The 26,224-nt window shown below is 45.2% G+C and overlaps 1 protein-coding gene across 1 annotated transcript in view; it reads left to right on the top strand.

Annotated features, from left to right (window-relative positions):
- LOC147732841 (G protein-activated inward rectifier potassium channel 4-like) overlaps positions 1–26,224 on the top strand; it is a 259,916-nt gene that overhangs the window by 163,731 nt on the left and 69,961 nt on the right. Inside the window, exon 2 of the mRNA XM_086958872.1 lies at positions 7,565–7,841. Coding sequence (XP_086814998.1) covers positions 7,626–7,841 — 216 coding nt within the window. The 5' untranslated portion in view covers positions 7,565–7,625. The remainder of the gene's footprint in view (positions 1–7,564; positions 7,842–26,224) is intronic.

The following is a 26,224-nucleotide window of genomic DNA, read 5'->3' as shown; positions in this document are numbered from 1 at the left end:
TGTAACTGTGTTGCAATACAAAATCATCAACGTCAAAGAAAAAACGTGTTGTTGATTGCACATCAAGGCTGAAACAACCAGAAAGTGGAGGATAGAAAGGCTTCTACCATGCATATCAGTCACCTTTTGAGAATTCCCGCCAATATCTGCAGACCTTCAAGGATATTTAGTCAGAAAATGCAGTGGAGGTGAGGGTAAGATTAGGAGTCAATGCAAGACCTAATAACTGTGACACATCAAATTCATGACGTTTCTAAAGCCATTACATTTATTGTTGTGACATTACTGATGACACCTCATGACAGAACGCAACACTGTACACATTCCCTTTTTCCTATTGCAACACACATACGTTTTCTAAATGATATTAAGTGACAAATGTAAGATGCATGGGCCAAACTAAGGACACATCTTGAAAAGGCGTATAGCAAAGTGCAAGTACAGCCCTAATGTGCAAAGGAGGCCAAAGGGAATAGATTCAAATTAGAACCTAAACAGAAATGGCAAACTGCAGGGGTGTATCTGTTTATGGACAGTGGCATAGGTCTCCAATGCAAGAATGGCTCATCAGCCCTCTGCACTCTTCATTGGTATTAAAAGACAGTCAAAACGGAGGTGCAGAGGGCTCCTCACACCCCTAGGCTGGTTGCCACTGTACCTGCTGCACTTACTTTGCGTAGCTTTTCATGGCCTTATAAATATGTGCCCCTTTCACACAGCACTCATGGAATCTGAAGCATTCCCAGATTTACAAGTAAATGTAAACTTGGGAATGCGTTAAATTGTAACGCCACTCCAGTGGTGGCGTTAGGGAGGCGCAACAAGGAGAAATATCCTTTTTAGTCTTTCCATGTGTGCTGCGTTCTACAGCACACATAGAAAGAGGAAAACACCTCTTGTGATTGTTTCTTGTGCAGGAAGGTACCCCTTCCTGTACAAAAACAATCACCCCCACAACCCAGACACCCTTGCACCATGGCGCAAGGGTGCCTGCTTTGGCGCATGGCGACCCATTGTGTGCCAGCACGGGGAAAAGGACAAGAATGGACCATATCTAATAGCTACAGCCCTTTTTTTTGGCAGAGGGCAGCACCGCAAGATTGCTTATGGCGTTTCCCGGCACCAAAAAATCGTAAATGAGTCCCTCAGGGTTTACATTTGTCAAAGAACATTTTCTACATCTAGAGCAAGGGTAACAAAATGTAGGTACTCTTAGAAAGACAAAGGAGGAGAGATAAAGAGTGTGATGGAATATAAAAGGAAAACATGCTTCACAAAAGGTGAAACTACAGTCTGATTTAGCACAGTGGTGTAACATAGGCCCCCGCAGTCCCCGCAGTGTGGGAGGCCCCCTCAGCATAGTTCTCTTGCCTAAGAGCTCCTGATTGAGTCTAGAGGGGGGCCCTCCTTGTACCATGCAGGGGAGCCTCCTCCTGTTTCGTTAAGCCAATGATCTAGCACAATCGCAGAAGCAGAATGTCGGTCCCGTCATTTGTTTTAATAACTGAAGCTCCACAGGTAGGTATTTAGGGATGCAAAATATATAAAGTTTCCAAAATCAAAGCGCATGCAAATGGCAGTTTTACCACAGTTTAATAAAGTGTAGCAGAAGAAAAGATCATGGGCCAGATTGACAGATGAGATGCTCTATCAAAAAATGACGGTTATCCATGAGCCATATAACAAGTGCCATGGGCTATAATACACTTGTCACATGGTGAACGAGACATTAACCACGTTTGAGATGCATTATGCCATCTGTTAGCGCTTTTCTTTGTGCAAATTTAGGGACCCACAAAGCGCTATCTGATAAATCAAAGTTCAGAGTTGAGGCTGGTCAACAAATCAATACATTCATTAAACGTGAAGCACATTAGGTTCCACACGAAAGACAGAGAATTATTATGTTTTGGATAAATCGAATAAAGAGAGTTTGTTTGATTGATTATGTTTTGAAACCATAAAGGTTTATTAACGGTTAAAAGTTTGAATGCATCAAGTAATATGTAGTACAGATCAAAGTCATAAGTAAAGAGGCCACATTAGCTTGTTAATGTCCATTATTTGCAAAAACTTTTAATGTAAAAAACCTAAGTTTTCCACACACTTTTAAAAATTAGAAAGGCAGTCGAAGTTGGAGTAGCGCATTTTAGACCCCAAACTTACACTTCACAGAAATGCCCTTATGTGCCTACATATGGCACTATATTTACTGTGTACCAAACTTTATTATAAACATGTTTGATCATATAAATGCAATAATGAAATGTATATACTGTAGAAACTAGAGTGTTATAAACAAGTGCATTCCTATTTAGTTAAACATGAAGATGTATTCTGTATTTACGTTCGAATTTATATTTTAAGACACATTTGCATATACTCTGAAAGTCTTATTTGAAAGTGTAAACATGTATGCTTTTACTCACGTTTGCATTGGTTCTTGAGTTACATGAGCACAAGCATAACCATGTATTTGAAGTGTACGTTTAAATGTTTAGTTAAAGTTAACCTGACTAAAGGCTTTAATTCTGAAATGTATTTTGCTAGGTTAGCTTGTTCTTTCTTTTGCAAGTGCGTTCTCAAGGTTTCTTTAGTTAGAGTAAAGGAGTCGTTTTGTTTGTTTTAGTTTACTGGTAGTCAGACCCAAGAAGAGAAATCTTGGCAAGAAACGTGAAGCAAAAATGAGCAGATGAAGTCTCCTATTAATCGCATATCAGTAATGAGGAATGCTCAAGTTTACAGTAACTGTCAATGTTCTGTGTGATGGGAAAGTCTGGTAATGTTGCAAATGCTCAACACTACAACTGAAATGATTGGTTCCTGGTGGTGTGAGAAGAGATATGATTATTGTTGAAGTTTTATTGGCTTTAATTAATGTTCATGCCACTAGAAGAGAGCATATTTCCTTAGACTTTGAGGGTTAGAGACCTCCCTACTTCCTTTATTCTTGCAAGTGTGAAACTTCATGCTTAACACTTATTCCAATTCTGGGATGCTTTTACTGGAGTCTTCACTATGCTGACACCTTCTTGCATTTCTGAATTTTCTTGAGGCCCCACTCTACAAACCATCCTTATTCTAAACTTATAGCCTTGAGTAGAAGCATTTTAGAATGTATTCATGTTTAGGAGAGAGAATATGAGTTTCTTTAACCCTTTAGTTGCTGCCGTCGGCCATTGACCGACGGCAGCACTACCTCCCCAGTGCTGCCGTCGGCCAATGGCCGACGCGGCCCCACCCGCGCATGGAAACGCCTGCACCGCGGGAAAATCGTCGCCGCGGTAAAGGGGTTAAAGAACACCTATTTCTAATTCTCAGTTTGTGTATTTCTGTGATTATTTCATATCTTACTCTACTAAGAGTGAACCTATTGTGATATTTTAGTTTGCCAGTTGTAATTCTGTATCTTTTTGTTATTCTCTTGATATGCATAGATACTGGTACGATTATTAATTGGCAATAAAACTACTTAACTTCAATTACTGATTCCTGGTCCTTATTGTGGGGCCATATGGGCTTCACAAAAGTTTAAATGTTTTATTACTGCTAACTTCCTTTGAGTTTCAATCAACTTAAAAAGATCCATCAGATGAGAGATTGTAAACCACGCACCTGCACACTCTCAAAGTTGAAGCCAATTTGTTAATTTGAATTGTTATGAAAAAGAAGGAACCAAAAAGAAAGGCCATATTACAGTCCATGACGGCAGGCAACTGAGCTTCTCCCCGAGGGGTGAGCCATCAGACTGAATACCAGATTGAAGGCAGGGCACCGAGCACCAACACCTACATTTTCCTGGTTTAATTTTAAGGTTATTGGATGACAATGAGTGGTAATAAATATCATAGGTGGCTAAACTGCACAGGTTTGTATGGCACTTTAGTAATATAAGTAGTATGAATGTGTAACAAGCAAGCAGTACAATGATGTAAGTAGGGTATATTTCTACTAGGAGGTGAGATGAAGGCAGTGTCAGGATTTTGGAAGTTGCGGGCCTTCTTGAAGCCCAAAAGCACTCTCCAGCGCCTGGCCTCAGAGCTTGCCTACCCCAGGACCGAGTACCTTCACCGGCTCAAGTGGCACACACACACCCACATACAAACACACACACACACTTTAACACACACTGAGGCATACAAGCAAACATACATACACACACGCAAAGATAGTCACACAGAAATAAACATGCTCTCCCCAGCACACAGACATACACACACTCAGGCTGCTAAACATAAAACTTACCTTGAGCAGGCCCTCAATTACAGGCTCCCCCACCCATCTGCAGAAATACTAGAGGCATGCACAGAAGCTTCCACCTAATCAGAAGCCTGAATAGGGTTGAAGGTACTGAGGTAGACCTTTATAGGACAAAGCCTACATGACAGCAGAGCTGTCTGGTTTGCTAAGGACCTCTTGGGGGTCATTTAGAAATCTTCCCTGAGAATTGCCTACCAATGGCTTTGTGGTTTGTAACTCACATTATCTGGCTTACTATTTGCTTGCTTGTGATTTAGGCTCTCCAGAATGAGTTTTTACCTTCCAAGGAGCCAAGCTTTTTCACACCAACTCCCCTTGTATTCTTCCATGAATGCCCCTTTCTGTTAACAGGCCTGTAAATCTTGTTCTTATCTTGTCACATTTGATGTGCATTCAAAGACTGCAATCAAATATCTTGCTTTGTCTTCAGAGGGAGGTGGGTGTTTACTTTTCTTTTCTGACTTCAAAGTGAGAGAATGTATGCGACAATCTTAATGGATACTGGGGATAGGAAATGTTTTTATTCTAGCACACAACATTTAAATTAACCTTGCAAGTATTTCAGAATATATCAGAATTAGGAATACAAAGCACATTTTTCGTTAATTCTGAAGTGTGGTGGACACAAATGCTTTAATATGATCAAAACAAATCATTAAACTAGGTGATGCAATTTCTACACATTATCGTTTGTGCACTCTATAGTTTTATTAGTAAAACTGTATGTCTGTGTAAATGCAATGGTCGTTTCAATTGAAAATGTGTTGTCTGGAATGGCTGTATGCTACCACACCATACATACTTCACTTTTTGCCACTCCACTCTACTCTGCACAACTATACACCTCTGCAGTACTCCACTGTACTCTATGCTAATGCACTCTACGTCACTCTGCTCCACACCATTGCACTATTTTTCACAGTACTCTACACAACTCCAGTCTAGACCTCGACTCCAGTCTAGTCCACCCCAATCTACTTTGCACAACTCCACTTTATGCCACTTTACTCTACACCACTCAGCAACAATGTACTCTACGTCACTGCACTCTATGCCAGAGACACACTATGCCAATGCACTTTACTCTGTTATACTCAACCTTATGCCCCTGCACTCTATGCTAATCCAATGTAAGCCACTCTAATCTATTCTGCACCACTGCACTCTACGCCACTGTACTCTACACCACTTTACTCTATGCCAATCTAGTCTACATCACTGCACTGTACCTGGCACCACTCCCACCACTCCACTCTACCCCTCTTAACTCTACTCCAAAACAATCTACTCTATGTTTCTGCATCTACGCCACTCTACTCCACTCTGCATCATTCCACTCCATGGCACTCTACTCTAAACCACTGCACTCCTTACCAATGCACTCTACACAACTTTACTCTATACCACTGCACTCTATTTCACTGCACTCTACTCTGCACCACTGTACTCTGCCACTGAACTCTACGCAACTCTACTCTGCAATACTGCACTCTATGCCAATGCATTCTACACCACGATACATCACTACACTCCACATTACTCCATTCTATGCCACTGCACTCTATGCCACTCCACTCTGCACCACTCGATGCCACTGCACTCTCTTTCACTCTACTGTGCACCACTCCACTCTACTATGCACCACTCTAATCTATGCCATTGCATTCTACAACACTGCAATGTATGTGGCTGAATTCTATGCCACTACACTCTGAATCATTATACTCTGCAACACTCTGCTCCAATGCACTCTACTCCAGTACATTCAATGGCAATCGACACCACTGCACTCAGCAGCACTGTACTCTACATCAATGCACTCTACACCAGTGCACTCTACTCTGCACCACTGTACTCAATAACACTGCACTCTATGCCACTTGGCTCAATACCACTCTACGCGAATGCAGTCTTTGCCAATCAACACCACTGTACTCTACAACACTCTACTCTGCAAAACTGCATTGTACGCCACTGAACTCTGTGCCATTTTTCTTGAACTCCTGCATTCTATGCCAATGCAGTCTACGCCACTCCACTCTGCATCACTCCACTCTACACCTCTGCACTCTGCAGCACTCCACCCCATGCCACTTCACACTATGCTACTGCCCTCTATGGCATTATATATTTTACTCTGCACCACTCTACGCTACTCTAATGTACACCACTCTATGCCACTACACTCTGTGCCACTCTACACCACTGGACTCTACATTATTGTACTCTATGCTACTCTACTCTGCACCGCTCCACTCTACACTACTTCACTCTACTAAACAACACACTAATCTATGCCACTTCATTCTACAATGCTATTGCCAATGCATCAACACCAATCCACTCTACTCTATGCTACTCCACTGTATGCCACCCAGCGTGACTCCACTTATGCCACTCCAATACATGACAATCTATGCCACTGCGCTCTACAATACACTACTCCACTCTTTGATATTCCACTCTATGACACTCTGCACCACTCGCCTCTACGCCACTAATTTTTAGCCATGCTGAACAGCCATCATGCCAGTGTACAACTTGTCCATAATACATTGGAAAAGCCAATAGCTCTTACACTGGCGAGACCTGTTGGCTTTGCCAAATGCCTATTTATCTATTCCAGCTTCTGGTAGGGCAAGAGGGAGTGTTATTGACAAGCCCTCAGGCTCCTTTATCTGACAACCCTCACTGCATGACAAAAGTGCAGCATGTAACATATGTATTGTGTCTATTTGTGCCTGGGCTGCAACAGCCACCGGCTAACACATGCACAATGCAGCTAGTGCTGGCAAGGTGACGTTGCAGCTTGTGCATGCAAACAAACGATCTGTGGATCGTTTGTTTACATGCAAAAGCTGCAACATGCCGAGCGGTAGTGGCAGAGCGAGGCAGTAGGTCGATGCCCGGGCAACATCTAGGGGCAACCGCCATTGGATGAAGACCTCACTGCTATGTGAGGCATGAGTGGAGAACCAGTGAGTACTTGGGTGTGAGTAAAGGGCATTTGAATGCCAATAGTGTGGAGGCTATTCCTACTTGTACGTTATCTCCCCCATTCTACGCAATGTAAACTTCCATATGATATCATCAAATATTTCAGCTGTGTAATTTACGACATTCTTTGGTGTCACAAGCAGCATTCTGGAGGATTTACGTTTTTTGGCTAAGATAATTTGTGTAATTTGTGACTTTTGAATACTTGTAATGTAATAACATAAATCTGGTAATGGGATTGATCTGAACAATTCATTTACTATTTCACGTGCCTAAAGTAACGCTGTCCCCTTTTCTCTCGATGCAGGATACGGCTGAGAGGGTTTCATGATCTGGAATAGTCGTAGCAGGCAGCCGTCAGCTTCGCCATGGCTATGGCTCTCACCAGCAGCAGCCATGAGCTGCAGCAGGATAATGGAATGTGCTTTCACAACCACGTCACTGACTACCGGGTGAAGTTAGAGGAAGCACGGGGGCGGCGGAACTCCATCCCTCCGGTACAGACCCCCAATGCGAAGCACATGCTAGCATACCTACCCCGACCGCCAACAGATACAAGCCGATATGGAACCTTTCCGCAGAAGGCAAGTGCAGTAGCACCCACTTACACTATGTAATACATACTGCTGCCTGCATACTGTGAGACTGCTGATCAAACTCACTGAATAAGGATGTTACTGGCACGATATACATAAATAAATTATACATGCTACTTTCCATACTTTAAAAAAGTCAAATATTTTGACTTTTTTATTTAAAGAAAACGAGCATAAAAGTACAATTTAGGCACCAGAGAAATTCCCATCAAAGTTTCAAAGTTTCAAAGTTTTTTTATTTTTGTTACGGTACTCTTACGAGGACCACAAATAAAATATACATTTATACATTCCATATTAATACATTTTCAATGAGATTTTCAAAAACTTAAAAATTCTGTAACAAACGAATTCATTAGGGGGGCTTTTACATAGTGATAAAAAGTCTTGTGAGCTAGTGATCCTGCAGGACCGGTAGATGGGCTTAAGACATGTTGACCTTGCATTTACAATTTCTGCATTAGGGCATATAAAAAATAAGTGTTCCAAATTTTGGTTGCCTCCTTGACAAAGGGTACAAAGAGCAGAGCTGTCGGGCCTCCAAGAGGAAGTAAGGGTTTGTACAGGAAGTGTTCCAAGGCGCAACATCATAATTGCACGCCTTGCGCCATGTTGAAGAGTATACTCTAGGTAAGGCTGACGTTGTTTGTATTCCTGCGAGGCTGCATAAAATTTATATGATGATAGTCTATTACAATGAGAGTGATCAATCTCATAGCTCAATTTGGGAGTGAAGTTTTTTAGAAAAAGTTTGAGTTGAGCTGGTGACCACGTAGACAGAATTTCCACATTGACTTTTGCAAGCTGTAGAGCCTCTCGCATATTTTTAGTAAAGGTAGTATGAGTAGAGCTACTCTCGAATGTCTCTACTTTTAGCAATCTTCTTAAAGTACCTTCTTTTGAAAGAAGAAGATTATGGGCCCACCTTATGATGCTCGCTATAGCTGTAGCATATGCGCTCGTGATGGTACATTCCAGTCTCAATGCCTGTACTGGGGTAGATGTTGAAATCTTCAGTAGTTTTTTCAATATTCTTCCTTCTGCTAAATCCATATATGACCATTGATTTAGAGGAATATATTCCGATGCATAGGACAGGACCGGTGTGTGATTTTAGCTCGATAGACTTGAATCAGTGCAGAGAAATGTCTATGTCCAGTGGCCGAATATAAGCGTGACAAGGCCCCAGCATGCAGATCACTTTTCCTTTTCAGGTGGTTGATTTGATTGATGTTGCTCATGTTTTGTGAGAAAATTCTACCCAGATATGTATACTCCTTTACTTGTTCTAGTTTCTCACCTCCCAGCTTCCATTCGTACCGGACCCTTTTCTTCTGATATGAAAAGGCAACCACTTTTGTTTTGTTCGTATTTGGGATTAGGTAATTTTTCCTTGAGTACTTATATAAAATATCTAAAAGATTTTGTAGTCCGAAAGGTGTTAGGTCAAACATGACTATATCGTCTGCATACAGCAGGGAATGGATATATTCAGTGGCTATCTTAGGAGGAGTACATATCCCTTGCTGCAGTTGGGAAGGTAGGTCACTTAAATACAGTGAGAATAAAATTGGAGCCAAGAGGCACCCTTGTTTCAGGCCATTTGATGTTCGTATTACCTTCGATAGGCCCTTGTCACTTCCCATTTGGATGCGGCACCAGGTGTCACTGTGTAGATTTACTATCAGATGTAATAGCAGCTCCGGGATCCCCATTATTCTCAATTTTGACCACAGGGTCGGTCTATCCACTCGATCGAAGGCTGTCGAGTAATCAATGAACGCTGCGTAAATAGTTTGTTTTTTCCCTGTTACGTACTTATCTAAAATAGTTTGGAAGATTGCTACATTGTCAGTGACAGAATGGTGTGGGCGAAATCCGGACTGAAATTTAGGAATTAGACCAAATGAGAAAGCCCAATTTTTCAGCCTATCCAGGATTTCTGCTGCAAAAATCTTCCCAGCAGCGTCCATGAGGGCAATTTGCCTATAATTTCCCGGTGTGTTTCTTTTTCCTTTTTTGAAGATCGGGATTATGATACTTCCTTTCCAGGAATTTGGCATTTGACCACTGTCGAATACATAGTTAAATAGCGGTGAGAGCACCGTTCCCCACTCTTTATGGTCAATTTGGTAGACTTTGACAGGTATCTGATCGGGGCCAGATGCACCTGTGCTCCTTGCCTTCCTGATATTCATAGAGACTGACACTGCCGACGTTTTATTGATCTTAATATCTTTAGTTTCCACGTTTTCTCCTCCTGCTTCTTCATTTTTAAAATATTGATTCTTTTTGTATAGCTCACGTAGGTATATGTCCCAGTTTTCTTCTGATACAGGTGTAGCCTCCAGCTTTTTTTTGGATCCTGTCATTGTTGCGATCAGCGACCAATATTTACGTTGATTATTATGTTTAGCTGCCAGCTGGATTTCAGTCCAATTAAAGTCCTGCTTCAGTTTTTTCTGTTTAGTTTTTTCTCGTCGTATTTGATTCTTTAATCTATTGATTTCCTTTTTGTTTACTGACGAGAATTCCAGATACTGGGCGCGTATCAGTCTATTGATTTGTTTTACGACTGGTTGATTCCAGTTTTTATTCTTGTTTTTCCATTTTCTTTTTGCTGGTCTGTGGTATTCTAGCTTACTTTGCAGAGCTTGTTTGAGATTATTCGTTAGATGTTCAAAGTTCTTTACAGGGTCATCTGAATATATGTTGGTCAATATATTGGTTTCAGTAATTAGTTGCCGCAGATATTCCAGATTTTCTGTCCCCCAGTAAATGCGACGCCTAGTTGTGTTTACTTCCGTTTTTTCTGTAAGAAATAGTGGCTGGTTATAAAAGGAGGACGGTGCAATCCAGTGGGTTGAAAGGTTTAAAAGAGCGTGATCACTCTCTGCAGTGAATATTATCGAAAGTTGACTCATTTGTTCTTTTCCTTCGATCCCGCATATAAAGTAATCAATAGTTGAAGGAGATCCATATCCTTGCCGTGTGTATGTTGCTGGTATATCACCATTGATGTTACCGTTTAATATAATCCCATTAATGCCAGAGAGAAAAGCTAGTAGTGCGCGTCCCCTCTTATCCGATTTAGTTCCTTTTGGGAATTCGGGGAGTGATGATTCCAGAGATTCCTCTTTGAGGAGACGAGCCCATTTCTTTATCTCGCAGTTAGAAATTTTAGCATTCAAGTCCCCCATTATGAGGTATGGCAAGTGAGATTGATCATCAATTATATGAGTGATAATTTCCATTAGGCGGTCAAATAGCAAATCATTATTATTACTGCTTGGAGGTGCGTAAATATTGAAAAGTAATATGTTTTCTAGTTTGGCTGAGGCATGGGTTCTAAGGGATACTTTTAAACATTGTAGATTGTCTGTGTTTGTGTTAATTATTTCCTGTGACCAAGAGTGATCTTCTTTTAATAATATTGCCAGACCACCCTTGGCATGTCCCCTTCTTGATTTATTTGCCAGTGTTTCGTATACATAGTATCCTCTTTGAGTAAAGGTATTGATTAACCATGTTTCCTGGAGGGCGATGATATCAGGGGAATTTTTAATTGCTTGTTTCATTTTTATATCAGTTTTCCCTGCCAGGTTCCAGGACAATAACGTCAGACCTTTGCTAAACTTCGCGTTGTTGTGAATTTACCATTGTTTTGCTGTTTAAGGTTTCTGATAACCATGCCCATGATTTTATTAAGTTCTCAGTGTTGCTAGAGGTGGGATTCCGAGACCAGACTGACCTCTCTCCTTGAATTACTTGTATTTTAAGTAGATCTTTCCTCATAGTACTTGATGCTAGGTCTCCCCAATTAGAACTGGTGTTTTCTTTTCTTCTGTGGGTTTGTCCTATTATACCATTATTTGAGTTGTTGGTTTTGAAATCTTCCACCGAGATTACATCATAGCCATTTTTGTGAAGAATTTCCTTCTCTCTGATTATTATTCCAGGCAAAACCGGTGAATAAAAGGATACCTGTACTAGTTTGTTATTTTCTTTTATTGGAAACAGAACTAAGTCAATTTCTTTGCTGGTCAGAGAATTCAAGGATGGAATTTCTTGTAATAGATTGATGATTTTACCGCGATTAAACGGCTCCTTATCTGAAGGAAATAGCTCTTCAATAGTTATGTGTTTGGATGGATTTATTTCCCATGATTGGAAATTATTGTCATATGGTTTTTTTATGACCATGTTATTTTGCGATGTAGGTCTATTTTCTATCGGAGGACAAAATTCATCTGCTTCAGGATTTAAGGGTTTTTCTGATGAGGTTTTTTGAATTACTGGAGTGTTCACCAGGTTTACAGGATTACATTTTTGGAATTTGAGCCTATTCCCTTTTTTCCTCTGTATTCTCCTCATAGGTTTTCTCTTCTTCTTCCCCTTTACTTTTTCCCTAGTATTACTTTTTTCAGACTGTTCTCTTTGGTTGAAATCCTGTTCAGCAGTAACTCCTGATAGCTCAGTTTTATTTTTTCCGATGATCTGATCGCGATTGTTATCGGATACTTTATTCGAAAAAATCGGATAGTGTTTGGTATTGTTCTCAGCTTTGATTTCCAGTTCTTCTTTGAACAGTTTTTTAAGTGAATATGTGATAGGAGGTTTTTCTTTGTTTTTTGATCCGTTAGTTTTATTGTTGATTATTAATACGTCGTTCGTTTGTGTGCTTGCTTCCTGTTGTTTTGGGGTGGCACTTCCATTTTTATGAAATTCATCTGTTTGTTGTGATTCGATTTCTCCGGTTTGTTTTGATGAGACTTTAGTTAGATCTTTTTTCTTTTTTTCTTCAACCAGGAATTTAAGTATTCCTATTTGTACGTCTAAAGTATCGTCTGAGTTAGCTAAAATGTGTTCAAGATGTATTAGTACTGAATCCAGAATTTCTTGCAGTGAGAAGAGTGCTTTTGATATGGGAGAGGCAGTATTTCCAGAGTTTAGGTTTATAAAATTTGGGTCTGATAGATTGGTCAGATTAGAAAAAAGGTTATGTGATTTTTCTGGCGAACTGGTTTGGGGATGTCTTTGACTTAGCAATATTTCTTTATTTTCTTCTTCGGTCTTTGAGTTATGATTTGCGGATACGTCGAAAAATAAGTCGTTGTCCTGATTTTTTATAGGTGTTATAGTTGTTATTTGAGACACAACTAGACAAGATTTTTGACATTCTTCCGAAGGAGAGTAATTTGCCAAATTACTCTCTATTGTTATTTGACCTTGTTTGTTGGATTTCTGGTCAGAAAAATGTAACGGATCAGGTTCAACCAACTTATTTTGATCATCATTAGAGTTTGGGGAAAGAAACTTTTTCTTGGAGAGGGTAGAGAAGTATTCACTTATAGCAGGAGTGCTTGATATTTGTCCTGGTTTTAGTGACTTGTCTACAGATTTTCTTACAGCTGCGTCCGTCCCCATTCGCCTCATGTAGATTGTCCGTGAGCGTAGTTTTTTTAGCGCCCTCATACTTGGGGACAGAAATCTGTTTTATAGATGTAATGTATAGTATTAATAATATGCTGTGGCTTGTCTTAATCACACTATCTCAGTTGGTCAGTAAAGGAATGAGGGTTTTTTACACGTGTGAATCAATAGTTTAGTAGAAGAGTTTCCTCTTGTAGTGAGCGTTAGTGGGGTGGCCCGTCCCGTCCTCGGTCGTCCCCGGACGGCCACAGACGGCCCGCCCTTTTGCCCGGGCTTATCCCCGCGCTTGGTCCCGCGCGCGTCCCGCGTCGCGGGATGCGAGATGTTATCTATATACGTTTCGTTGGGGGCGTGTCCGTGGGCGGTTCGCCTGGGGGAAGAGGAACCAGGTGATCTCCGCTAAGGATTCTGGTCCTCGCAGTCCCCCAGGCTAGGTGCTCTCGCTGTTTGCACCCTGGCCTCAACCCCTCTGACTCCAGCTGGGAGCGACAGGCAGAGCGTGCCGAGTGCAGCTCACGCTCACACCAGCGAGTCAGGGGGAGGCAGCACCACGACACAGTGGGGAATCAGCGTCAGCTTCAGACAGCCAGCACAGGCTGCAGACGGTAAAACGAGTTCTCTTGCTCAGCAGAAGTTGAAACAGTAGATCAGCAGCAGTTTTGAGCTCCTGTGAGTGGCGCCCGCGAAGCGGGTGTCACGAATCTTTTTCCAGGTCGTTGGGGGCGTGTCCGTGGGCGGTTCGCCTGGGGGAAGAGGAACCAGGTGATCTCCGCTAAGGATTCTGGTCCTCGCAGTCCCCCAGGCTAGGTGCTCTCGCTGTTTGCACCCTGGCCTCAACCCCTCTGACTCCAGCTGGGAGCGACAGGCAGAGCGTGCCGAGTGCAGCTCACGCTCACACCAGCGAGTCAGGGGGAGGCAGCACCACGACACAGTGGGGAATCAGCGTCAGCTTCAGACAGCCAGCACAGGCTGCAGACGGTAAAACGAGTTCTCTTGCTCAGCAGAAGTTGAAACAGTAGATCAGCAGCAGTTTTGAGCTCCTGTGAGTGGCGCCCGCGAAGCGGGTGTCACGAATCTTTATCCAGGTCGTTGGGGGCGTGTCCGTGGGCGGTTCGCCTGGGGGAAGAGGAACCAGGTGATCTCCGCTAAGGATTCTGGTCCTCGCAGTCCCCCAGGCTAGGTGCTCTCGCTGTTTGCACCCTGGCCTCAACCCCTCTGACTCCAGCTGGGAGCGACAGGCAGAGCGTGCCGAGTGCAGCTCACGCTCACACCAGCGAGTCAGGGGGAGGCAGCACCACGACACAGTGGGGAATCAGCGTCAGCTTCAGACAGCCAGCACAGGCTGCAGACGGTAAAACGAGTTCTCTTGCTCAGCAGAAGTTGAAACAGTAGATCAGCAGCAGTTTTGAGCTCCTGTGAATCAGAATTTTAATAGGATGTATTTCTTATGCTATTTATTTACTTGCCACATTTTTATTCAGCAGAAAATTTGCAAGGGATGCCAGAACTCGTCTCAGAGAATTCATTCAATCCAATAAACATTATAGCGCATTCGGTAAAAAATATTTCTGAGCCGTGACCCTAATGACACCATCGCTGTAGTGCGTGGGTACTCGCAAACATTTTCCTGGGGGGCGAAAAGTTTGGTCTTTGGTGTGACCGAGGGCCGCATTAAGGCCAGCGGCCGGCAGGAGGCGTAAAGTGGGTGGATGGGAAGCACAGCATGTACATCTCGTTGCTGCACTGAATTGCACAATGCGGAGCCAGAAAAATTGGGATGAATCCCGGCTTCACCACTTGTGATCCTGGGCATTGTTTTAGTTACATTTTCCCTCTTTGTCGTCAATATCATATATAAGAGGACCTCGAAATACATGACTTCAGGATGCATGCTGTACAAAACCTTCTCCTGTGTTTGGATTTAATCAATCACTAATGGCATTTTTATTAGTCAGGGTGTGGGGGGGGGGTCAAAAGTGTTTCTAAATTCAAGTTTGAAAACTATCACTTTAAAAAAAAGTGCTTCTGAAAGCACTGCTATAATCCGATTTACTAAGGTGAAATGATTCTATAGGTTAATTAAATATTCTTTCAAAATTCCAAAAGTGTATCATATTTTTACATGTTTGCGGTCTTTAAAAATGAAGGTGTCCCTAAAGTTCCGGGCTGCTATTCTACCTTTACTTAACTGCAATTACCCTTTAAATAAGTGCTTGTTGTTTATTTAATTTTGTTAATGGTAGTGCTGAGTCGAGTAAACAGCAGCCCAGTGCTGCTGTTGACTGGGAGGGGGGGCACATGTAAAGGTCAGGCGGACTGTACTTTGAGTATCACTACTATAGAGCATCGTCTTTTTCCACAACTTGTAACAGGTCCAGAAGATAGAGAGGAGATGGAGATAAAAATGGAGATAATGCAGCTGGGTTCCTAGTTCCCTAAAATCTTCATGACTGTAGTGGGTGAATCAGTAGGGTCGGCAGGATTGTATTGCCCAGGGCAGCATTAAGCATTACCAAACCCTTGACTTCTTGTGTAACGAAGAAGATGTTTTAAATACTGCACTGGAAAGGACTTCCAAAGTTTCAGATTTCACGAGATCATTAATGCTAACTCACTGTATTTGGATCCCTTTTCCTTGCTACCTGGTGGCTGCAACTGCTCCGACACCAGAAGACAACTTTAGATGCATCCGGTTTGTGGCATGCATGGAGGGTTCCTGCACTGTGTGGATGTGGCTGTGGTAGACTAGGCATCAGCACAACGACCAAGAACTATTGTGACCGCGGGAACCTACCTGGGCGAATGGAGATTGTCCTACACACAGCTGCTGCTGTTGTAAACAAGCCCCAAAGGAGAGGGCTTTGTATGGGTGAGGGCTTTAAGTGGGGGGGTCTGAGCCCCCCAGTTTTTTGGGGGGGCCTCAAAAGGGGGCTCTAGGGGGCTCTGTTTTCGGGCCTCAAATGTCAAAGGTAGGGTGACCAGACGTCCCGGTTTTTGTTTGGTGTTACTAGTGTGGGTAATATGTCTTGATAGTGAAATACTGCCAATATCGTTTTTCACTATTGAAAGACTATCTTGCCCATATGATAACATTGGGAATGCTGTGTAACATGTTTACCTGCATATCTTCCCATAACAGCAAGATAGACATATGGAATCTGGTATCCCTGAACTCAGAATTTAACCCCTTAAGTGCTGCCTCGGTGCATTGGCCGACGGCAGCACTACCTCCCCAGTGCTGCGCACGACCATTGAACGTCCATTCAGCACTAGTTCTAATGGACAGCGCAGCACTGGGGAGGAATGTTTAATAGCAGCTATGAGGCTAATAACACATCCTTTAGTGAAGATGGTTTTTAAATTCTAAGTTTGGAAATAGCACTTTTGGAAAGCCACTATTTTTCTGTTCAACCTTTCTGTGTGACCTCTGCCTGGTTGTGTATTGACTGTCTGGTTTGTGAGTGACGGGCTGGGGGCGGCTCCAGGAGGCTGGCTGAGTCAGCACAGGGGCGGCTCTAGGCTCATGGTGGCCCTGTGCAGGGAGCGTAGGTAGGGGGCCCTGGAAGAGGGGGTCCGGGCGGAGCGCGGAGGCCAGTGAAGAGGGGGGGTCAGGGTGTTTGAAAGTGGAAAAGAGCCGGAGCCCGCCAAATCCCTGCCAGGGGCCGCCATGCAAATATGTATTATATTAAGGATATATATTGGCATTGTTGCCCCTGGGGTTTGGTGGCCCTGTACAGGTGCACAGCTTGCACATGCCTAAGGCTGCCCCTGCCACCCCACTCAATCCAACCCACTCTACCCCAATCCAATCCCCCTCAATCCACTCCAACCCACTCCACCCTATTCCATCACACTCCACTCCACTCTATGCCACTTCACTCTTCGACACTGCACTGTATGACAGACTCTGCCTATGAACCACTGAACTCCACTTCTGATACTCCACTCTACGACAACAAACCTAGTCAACGACATTCTACTCCCACCACTCCATTCTAGGACTCTCCACACCACTAACTTTTAGTCATGCTGAACAGCAGCCACAGTGGTGTACAACATGGCTAAAACACGGTGGCAAAGCCAATAGGTCTAGTATAGGAGAGACCTATTGGCTTTGACAGTGCTTGTCTCATGTTGCAGCTCGCCTGCCCTTAATTCCGCCATTAGGTACGGTGCCTTCATATTGTTACATTTAGAAGCCATGAGCATTCATGACAAGGAGAAGGGAGCCTAGCGAGGAGCGCCTGGGGCACGCTTTATTTGTGGCTCCGGTGGGGTGACAGTGTCGAAAGAGCGCAATGCCCCGCTTATGGGGAAAGGGAAAAGTTCAGTGATGGTAGGGGGCTTTAAACTGACCCTGTGTGTACACTTTTCTACAACGTTCTCGTGACCTAAATAGCCACACTGTGGAAAGGATTCTGGAGAATTATTACTGGGCTGAGAAATGTTTTACTTGGAAATGGTGTTTCAGAAGTATATACCTCCGGTTAATGAGAAACAACTTTAACATTAACTCTTAAGGAGATCCAGGCATTTGGCTCCTTATCGCATGTGCACCACGAGTGCACTACTGACAGTGCGTGCTCTCACCACTCCACTTGGGGGCGTGGTGCGTGCGTGTCAATTCTTGGTGCACGAGTGTGGCTGGAGTTTTGCTTTTCATATGGCGGGCCCCGTGGCTAGCAGATTAATCAGTGCACGACTGTCTCTGTGCACAATTACCGCTTTGTGCCATTTAGAACTGCCTGCAGTCCGACTGTGGAGTGAGACGGTGTGGGCAGCCGGTGACACTATTGTCTGGGGTCGGAGTGGTGGAACAGAGCATTTCCTCTGAGCATGAGCATCTATTGGAAATGAAAATAAAAACCCTTGTGCTAACTCGGGCAGCATGTAGTTCATAGCTGCCAAGGTTTCAGATTGCTACGTGTGACATTTTCTTAAATTCATTGTAATTATGAGTGACATTTCAACAAATATGAGTGACACTTTCTCACGAGAAAAATCTAGCAATGGAAACAAGAAAAATATATACATTTCAGAAATTACACCCATTTGAGCAACAAGGACCTCTAAAACAAGTCACATCATAATCCACGAGCTGTATTACTGAGCAGTGCGCCCTGGTCCTGCATGCCACCCACTACCTGGTGGCACCATCACCCCACTCGCAGTTTGTCACACAGAGCTACACTACAAGCTCTGCTGACTCAGTGATGCTTGGCGCACTGAGAAGGTACGTTGGCAAGCACCACAGTGGCTCTCACAATCACCTGACCCAGGTGCCAGCCACTACTAACACAGCTTACAGTCAGTGAGAAGACAGACTGCTATGTGATGTACAGTCAGTTCTCAGCTCTAACAGGGCAGACAGGTGGCAACTCAGAAGAAAACCAGGGCTGTGGCACAAGAAAAAAAAAAAAACTATCAAGGGTATTGCCAAGCAGGCCTGCGCACATGAACAAAAACAAGAAAAATAAAGATGCAGTTAAATTTGGCCCAAAGATGAAACATGCACTCCATGAAAACTCAGAAAACGAGCTGCTCAATAGCTTCTCTGCTGCTGTCTGACCTCAGTAACCCCTGCTCAATGCAGACCTTCTTGCACCCCCTACTGCTGCATTCTGGAGGCAGAGGGCGAACGGTCCCTCTTACAGTGCCGCCCCAACTCGGCAATTCATCAAGTTTAAACCGGCCTAGTTGTTCCTAGACCTGCTCTATTGGTGCCTGTAGTGTATATCCAAGCTCAATCATATTAGCACAAGCAGCACCGCGGCGCGTCATTAATAAAGCAATTTGCAGCATAGAGATGCATCTCGAGGCACTAATTACAAACTTTGGTGACACGATTCTTCATACGGCACGGGCCGCACCTTGCCTAATGACCGCCGCAGCAGCAAACCCCGGCCTGGGCATGATGGGTGGCTCAGCAACTCCAGTGGCTGCCCCGGTCTGTGCAGGGGTCTTAGCTGAGCTGCTGGTCGAGCAGCGCTTAACCATGGGCGGAAAATCAGTTTCGCTCGCGGATTTTGCGGATTTTCGGTAAATTCGCAATCCGCGAGATTCGCAAATCTCCCGCAAAATCCGCAAATCCGCGAGCAGCGGATTTTGCTCGCACTGTTCGCACTGTTCGCGTGAGTTCGCGCCCCCGCGAATAAGTGCAAAATTGCAGAAATACGATCTTAGCAAAACTGAAAGTAACTACTTACCAGGTTCAAAAGTTCAGGCTCATCATTAGTAGCCATTTCCTGTAGTGCTTCCTGAGGGGCCCCTCCAGAGTTCAGTTGCCAGTTGAAACTATTATGTGACCCTGCTCTGAACCTCAGAATAGTTACACATATGCCACAAAGGTCCTGAATTACAGCTAAGGGAGACAAGCAGGAGCCAGGCTGGAAGTTCAAATCCATTAATCAGCCCCTAATGCATCATTGTCAGTTGGGGCAGGGCAGGTGTTGTAACTAATTTTGCAACAATGAAAGCACTTAGCAGGGGCAAAACATCACTAATCAGGAAGCACTAAGGAAGCAGGTGCCAGCTAAAAAAATATTCTGTGACACATTAATCAGCCCCAAATTAATTCAGGTCACTTGAGGCAGGGAAGGTGTGCTTGCGTTGCCACAATAATGTACACTGACTGGACAACCAGAGGGTGCTGTGATGAAACAGAGGGTGGCATGGGTGGGCCAGAGGGTGGCATGAGTAGTCAGAGAGTGGCAGTGGTGACAGAGAGTGGCAGTGATGAAGAAGAGTGTCCCAAACAGGCTGGACACGTAGAAACAACAAGTTCGCGAAACTTGCGACCCGACAGGTAAGTTCGCAATTTGCGACATTGTAAAAAACCCTCGCGAACTGGCAGAAACCCGCGCAAACACAAAAAAAAATCCGCAAATTCGCGAGAATTCGCGGATTTTGCGGATTGCGAGTTCGCAAATCCGCAAAATTCGCGAACGCGAGATTCGCAAAATTCGCCCATGCTTAGCAGCGCTGCCGTGAGTTTCATTGAATTGTAGCCACCCGCACTTCTTAGTTTGCACAGGCGTCGATCACAAAAACACATATTGTAGGTAACATCAGATGCGGCTTAAACTAAATTTTAAAAAACAGCTGTAGGTAACACAGTATTTATCCGACTTACTTCAGATTCCGAGTCCTGCCTGCTTCCTCAGACTCCAGTCCTGGCCTGTACAGTAACTCCCTCTCACTTCACGGGGGTGGCGGAGTGGAGGGAACGGTCATGATCAGGATTAGGATCTTTAATTCACTGGAGCCAGGCAGTGGTATGAGCAGCAGCACTGCCATGATTTTCCACAACCAGGAGGAAACTCCAGCTCCAGCAGCACTACTAGAATGTGACGTCGCTGCGGGCTCGCCTCGGCATGATTCAAACATAGCTAAGCAGCAAAACTGGACAACAGACTGCTCAAGACTTCCTGTCAGTTCCTGGCGGCCGGACGTGACGCAGGAGTACCCATACTCCAATACATTGTAGCGCCGGCTCTCAGAGAGCTGCGCACTACGGTTAACTGTTTGCTGGGACACAGGCGGCCGGCACCTCGAGCAGCAGAGAGAGACTCTGCTGCTCGAGGTGCCGGCCGCCTGTGTCCCAGCAAACAGAGAGAGCCACACCGTGACGGGCACAGTCAGTGAGGCCGCCAAATCCCCGCCAGGGGCCGCCACGCCCACGAATATGTATTGTATCCGATTCCTCGTGGCGGCCCCTGGGATTTGGCGGCCCTGTGCAGGTGCACAGCTTGCACATGCCTAAGGCCGGCCCTGGTCAGCACAAGGCTGAATAGACCCATATGCATGTACTCTACATGGTGATGGGTGCACTCTGCCAGTGCACCTCCTCTTCCTTTGTGAGTGTGTGCCATGGCCATCAGACGCACCGCAGGAGGTGTAACCAGCATTGTGGCAGGCAGGCACAGCCCTATTGAGACCCAGGTGCTACTCCTCCAACCACTCTGGTAAAGTGTTTGGTAATTTATGGCTTATACTTAACAAATATAACTTTTTGCCTATTTTATTATCCTTTGCTGGATGCGACTTCATGATTTTCTTAAGCACACAATGCTAGTTATCTTGATTTAGACCACGCCCCTACTCGGATAGGCCACACTTCCTTTAAGAAATTTGCCAAGCCCCTTTTAGAGCGCCACCATTCTTTTCCCCACTTAAAGCCCTGGGCACCCCCAATCCCGCTGCACAGCCCGGATGGCTTCCAAACAACAACAGGCCTAGCTGCGCCTGGAGACGAGACTTGTGTGGATAAAACCACTGTGTTCCTTGAGTCTGTGTGGTACAAAAACAAATCCTAAGAGTTTGAACTGAATTGTATAGTGCAAATGAGGTTTGAAGTGAGATTAAACAAACGGTCTTTTTCTAAAAAGATAGGCACTTGTATGGGAATTTATTAACTGTTAAGTTCTGATCACTTGCCCCCACACTTCCTTCTTGAGAAGCGTGTGACTGCTTGGCCTTGCTACACTGAGATTTAGGTGTGGAAAACAGATGTTCTTAGCCCAGATTGCAGAGCCATAGAAGGATGGACTTCAGGAAACCAATTGCAAACAATATAAACCACATTGTTGTGCCCAGTAGCCCCTGTCTACTCTGTGGCCCCTCGTATGGGGTCTGATAGTAACTTAAGGTGGAAGCTCTTGTGCTTTAACTGTGTCAATAAGGTTCTTTAAGCTCATTCTGGTCACCATGAAATGCACCTGTGGAGCTGGGTCAAAGCTCAAATTTAGATAATTTGTCCTGATCTCAAATGGCACATCATAGAAGCTACACGACGATGCCAAGCATCTTATTAGTGAGTGAAATTGATGTATTGTATCTATGGAACCATGTCAGACATTTGTGTCTTAACACTGTCCGTAATTCGGATTAATTTGTGCTAAAAGTAGGCAATGGGGGGACAGTATGGCAGCTGACATGCAGAATGCCACATCAGGAGAGCTGTAGCACTTCTGAGCAGTTCACCTCCTACACACCACTGGCGAACTTACCTCCCTCCCAACGCTGTTTTTCACAGACGCCTGGGTCCTGGCTGCCTAAACTGTTTAAAGTTTGCCCCTGTAGAGTCACCTGGAACCAGATGATACTGACTCTGCTGAATTACCTCCTTTGGTTTGGAAACGGCTCATTCCGGCAGCTCCATGCCACAGCAGAGCATCATGGAGCCGCAGGAGGGCCTGCAAAGTATTTTGGAAGATTGGAACTGAGGTGCTGAGCTGAGAGCAACTGCGGCTATTTGAAGATATTGTTACCGCAACAGCGCTCTTGGTACATGATTGTCTCGGTTTTGCCAGCTTTGGATGCCTGTGTGCTGCAAGTTGTAAAGAGCTATGGAGGAGAAGCTTACTACTGCCAGTGTATAGAAATTTTGTACATAACGCCGGTCTCAAACGATTCTGCAGCAGTCCACTAGGTGGTGTAAAGTAGTGGGCTCTAGGCCCACATACTTGCAAAAAGGGCACATGCACCCATCCCCTTTCATTAGCAGAGTCACCTGACCAGTGACACTTGTGAAGGCTGGGTGTAGACTGTACATAAAGCTCATTCCTGGAACACTAGGACTTGTCCAGCAGGACACTACATCCCTTCCCAAACTTTATTGAAAATGAGATGAACAAGTCCAACCTGTGGGAATAAAATAGCAAACAAAACACAGCACCACTTCAGGCCATCCGCTGGGAAGTACTGGATCTCTTGACCCCATATCCAAGAGGTTTCAGTCCACCTCAGCAATATTGCTCAGACCAGCCTGGTCGCAAGGTGTTGGAGACTATTTACATAATTTAGTGTGGTGTGCATTTGGAGCGGTAGTGGAGTCCACTATGGAGATCTCTTTGAAGATACTTGGGCTCCATGGACGGCAAACCTGCAAAGACTGAGGATGACATTGATGAATGGGGGTCCTATTTGAAGGCCAACGTGCTTCCTAGTGCCCTGCTGGTGGAGCAGCTTCAGACTTCCCTCTCATGGCAGGACTCCCTTCTCACAGGAATCTCCTTGAGGCCCTTACTGCTGGGTTGCCACTCTGTGGGCTGTGCGGCCTCTCTTTGGCCATACAAAGGCATCGCTGATAAAGTGCCATAAGAACCACATCCAAGACACTCTTTAAGCCACAAATAATTATTGCCTCAGGGTCTGTATGCTCTGGCTGTCAGGACTCAGGGGCACAGGCCTTCATCAGATAGTCTTTGGGTGGCCAGTCTCCGTCTGTGACATCAGTGCTTTCCGGTGCCTGTTGTGGAGCTGCTGCAGACACAACTCTCTTGCTGGGATTTCCTCTCACAATGGAATTCCCTCAGGACCCTAGCCCCTGGATTGTCATGGGACTGCATGGGCTGTTTGGGGCTTCACTAAGGCCATGCAAAGGGTTCTCTACGGAACTCCCAACAGGACCACAGCCATGCTTCGTGAAACCCCCATGTGGATGGTCTTATGGTCGAGTATGCTCTCTTCAGCAGGTCTCAGGGTAATGGGGGCACACAGATGGTTTCTGGGTAGCCAGCCTTCCATGGTTCCAGGGATGCCTTGTTAACCTCTGGTTGTTTTGCAGGTATACAGCTCCACTCTAGTGGTGCAATGCTCCTTAGGTGGTTCTGGTGATGCACCTGGTAATTATAACAATTTTTCCATCTAACAACCTGGTCGACAGGTGGCGATGTCTTGCTTGGAGTAAGGATGCCTGGAGGGACTTCTTAGGCAGTTGTAGTACTTCTTCGGCATGTGCAGTTACTAGCAGGGATGCCATCTGTATCAAGCAGCCAGTGACAGGTGGCTAGACGGTTGCACCGTGAACCAAGGGGCCTGGACATGGTTCGAACTTGCTAGTTGCTTACAATTGGTCCTCCAGTGGAGCTGCCTCCAGTGACGTCTCTGCACCGTAGTGGCTGGCTTGTGTTGGTGGATGCCTTCCCCGGTGTTGGCATGAGTCCTCAGTCTCATCACTCTTCTCCCTTTTATCTTGCACAGCTGTGTTGGTTGTTGTTCACACTTTTGCATCGTGCCACTCTCTTCTCCTCTTCAACTCCTTCACAATGTGGTGTCATGCCATGCTCTTCTCTCCTTCCGACCAGGTTCCTGGTACTGATGTGATGTCTTGCCAAGTGTCGCATGTTGACTCCACATGGGTATCTCACTGGTCGCATCCGGTTTTTAGGACTGTGTCTTTTCTTTTCTGCTTATCTGTTGCACGTCTGTCCTGTCAGTATGACATGACTCTCCTCTTTTCGTGGACCTCTCACAGGTCTGGTCCCTCCCTCAGGTATCTTCCTGGTACTCCACCCCTTGGATAGAGAGTAACCTTCACTCTACTCCTCTTCCTCGCTCAAGGCATTGTGCTTGTGCCATGAGGCTGCACCATCACAGCGCTTGCTCCTTCCTCGGTTCAGGCATGCTGGCAAGGTCGGTCACTCCATGTGAAATTTGCAAGAATGGGCTAACAGTGGCCTTTCGGTGCTGGGGCGGCCTAATGGCATGGCCTCTTCCATTCTGCATTGATCCTTCCTCTCAGAGAGGTCCCTGTCTCTCCTTGGCTCCGGCCCGTGCTGTCAGCTTCGCTGGTGCGGCACTCTGTGCACCTCTGACTTCGCACTCTCAATTCTTCTTCATGGACGCCCTCTTCTGGCACTTGGTATGCCCGTACCTTGCTTATGGTGGGGGTCGTTCACCACTGGGGGCGTGCAGTGATCTTCTCTCACCGGGGACTTTCGTTGTCCATGTGTGGCTTCTGCTCCCTGGCCAGGGCACATTGCGGCTTCTCTGGGGAAACCACTCTCTGGCTGCACTGTGGGCCTGGGCAGCCTTACTGATGCTGCGGGCTGTGCAGCTCCTCCTAAGCACTGCAGCCTTATGGTTCAGTGGCTCAGGCTTCTCTACATCTTTTCTTCTCCTTGGGCACTGCCTTTTTTTGGCTGTGGCAGCTTTAGGTTTCTTGGGGTTCTCTGCTGGGAGGTACACATTCTCTCGCCCCTCCAAACCGACATGCAGGCAACAGGAGGTTTGTGGCGCACTCCTTGCCTGCTAACCAGCAGATATTCAGTATCAGTGCTTTCTTCAGTGCTGGTGTGGTAATCGCAAATGACCACTATGTGGCACTGCAGCACTGTTCATAGGCAGTGGCAGTCTTTCCACTGCCGGCCAACTGCTCATGCAGGCGTTGTGCTGGAAGGTGCTGGGGGTATTTGGCTTAGGTGAAAATTATGCATTGCAGGTGCAGGAGTTGGGGGAAGACCAGGGCAGGTGCAGCTCCACCACAGGGCTTTGCTGGGATTCTGCCGCTGTCCGGTGCTTTCACATACGGCCCTCTTCTCTGGGACAAGGAGGGTGAGCTGGGTCAGCAGGCAGCTGCCACAACAGGTATTGGCAAAATGCTTCAGGGTTTCCTGTATGTAGGAGCTGTCCTGGCATGCTGGGTGCAGTCTGCTTCATTGGGGAGCATCCGGTAGTGTGCATCATACTTCTGTGGGCCAGGGTGCACCTTATGTCGGCACCGCATTCACCTTTTTGCTGCCCTAACGGCCACTCTGCTTGGTATGGCACTCTTCAGGCGGTGGGGGTGCCCTGTGCTGGGTGCGGCATGACACCCCTGTTTCTTGGAACCTCCTCTCTTTGGGCCTGTAGTGTAGTTCCTATACCCCTGATAGGCTCTGCGCATTGGAATAATATACACTATAGATTTGAAATAGAACTGAGGTCAGTATTTCTCTATCAAGTACATTAAACTTAATTACTTGTGTGTGCCAGCTAACTCAGAGGTCACTAGAAACTTCTCGAATGAACAAGTAGGGATTACTTTCTGACAACCGCATAAACATGACAACTTTGTTTCCCTTAGAAGCGGAACAATATCTTCAGAGTCGTGGAAACAATAGATTACAGTATCAGTCAGTCAATCATGCATGCTTAGTTTCTACACAGTTGCACAG

This window comes from Lissotriton vulgaris, chromosome 2_1 (assembly GCF_964263255.1).
Source record: "Lissotriton vulgaris chromosome 2_1, aLisVul1.2, whole genome shotgun sequence".
NCBI classification, from domain to species: domain Eukaryota; kingdom Metazoa; phylum Chordata; class Amphibia; order Caudata; family Salamandridae; genus Lissotriton; species Lissotriton vulgaris.
This window is presented reverse-complemented; position numbering and strand designations above follow the sequence as displayed.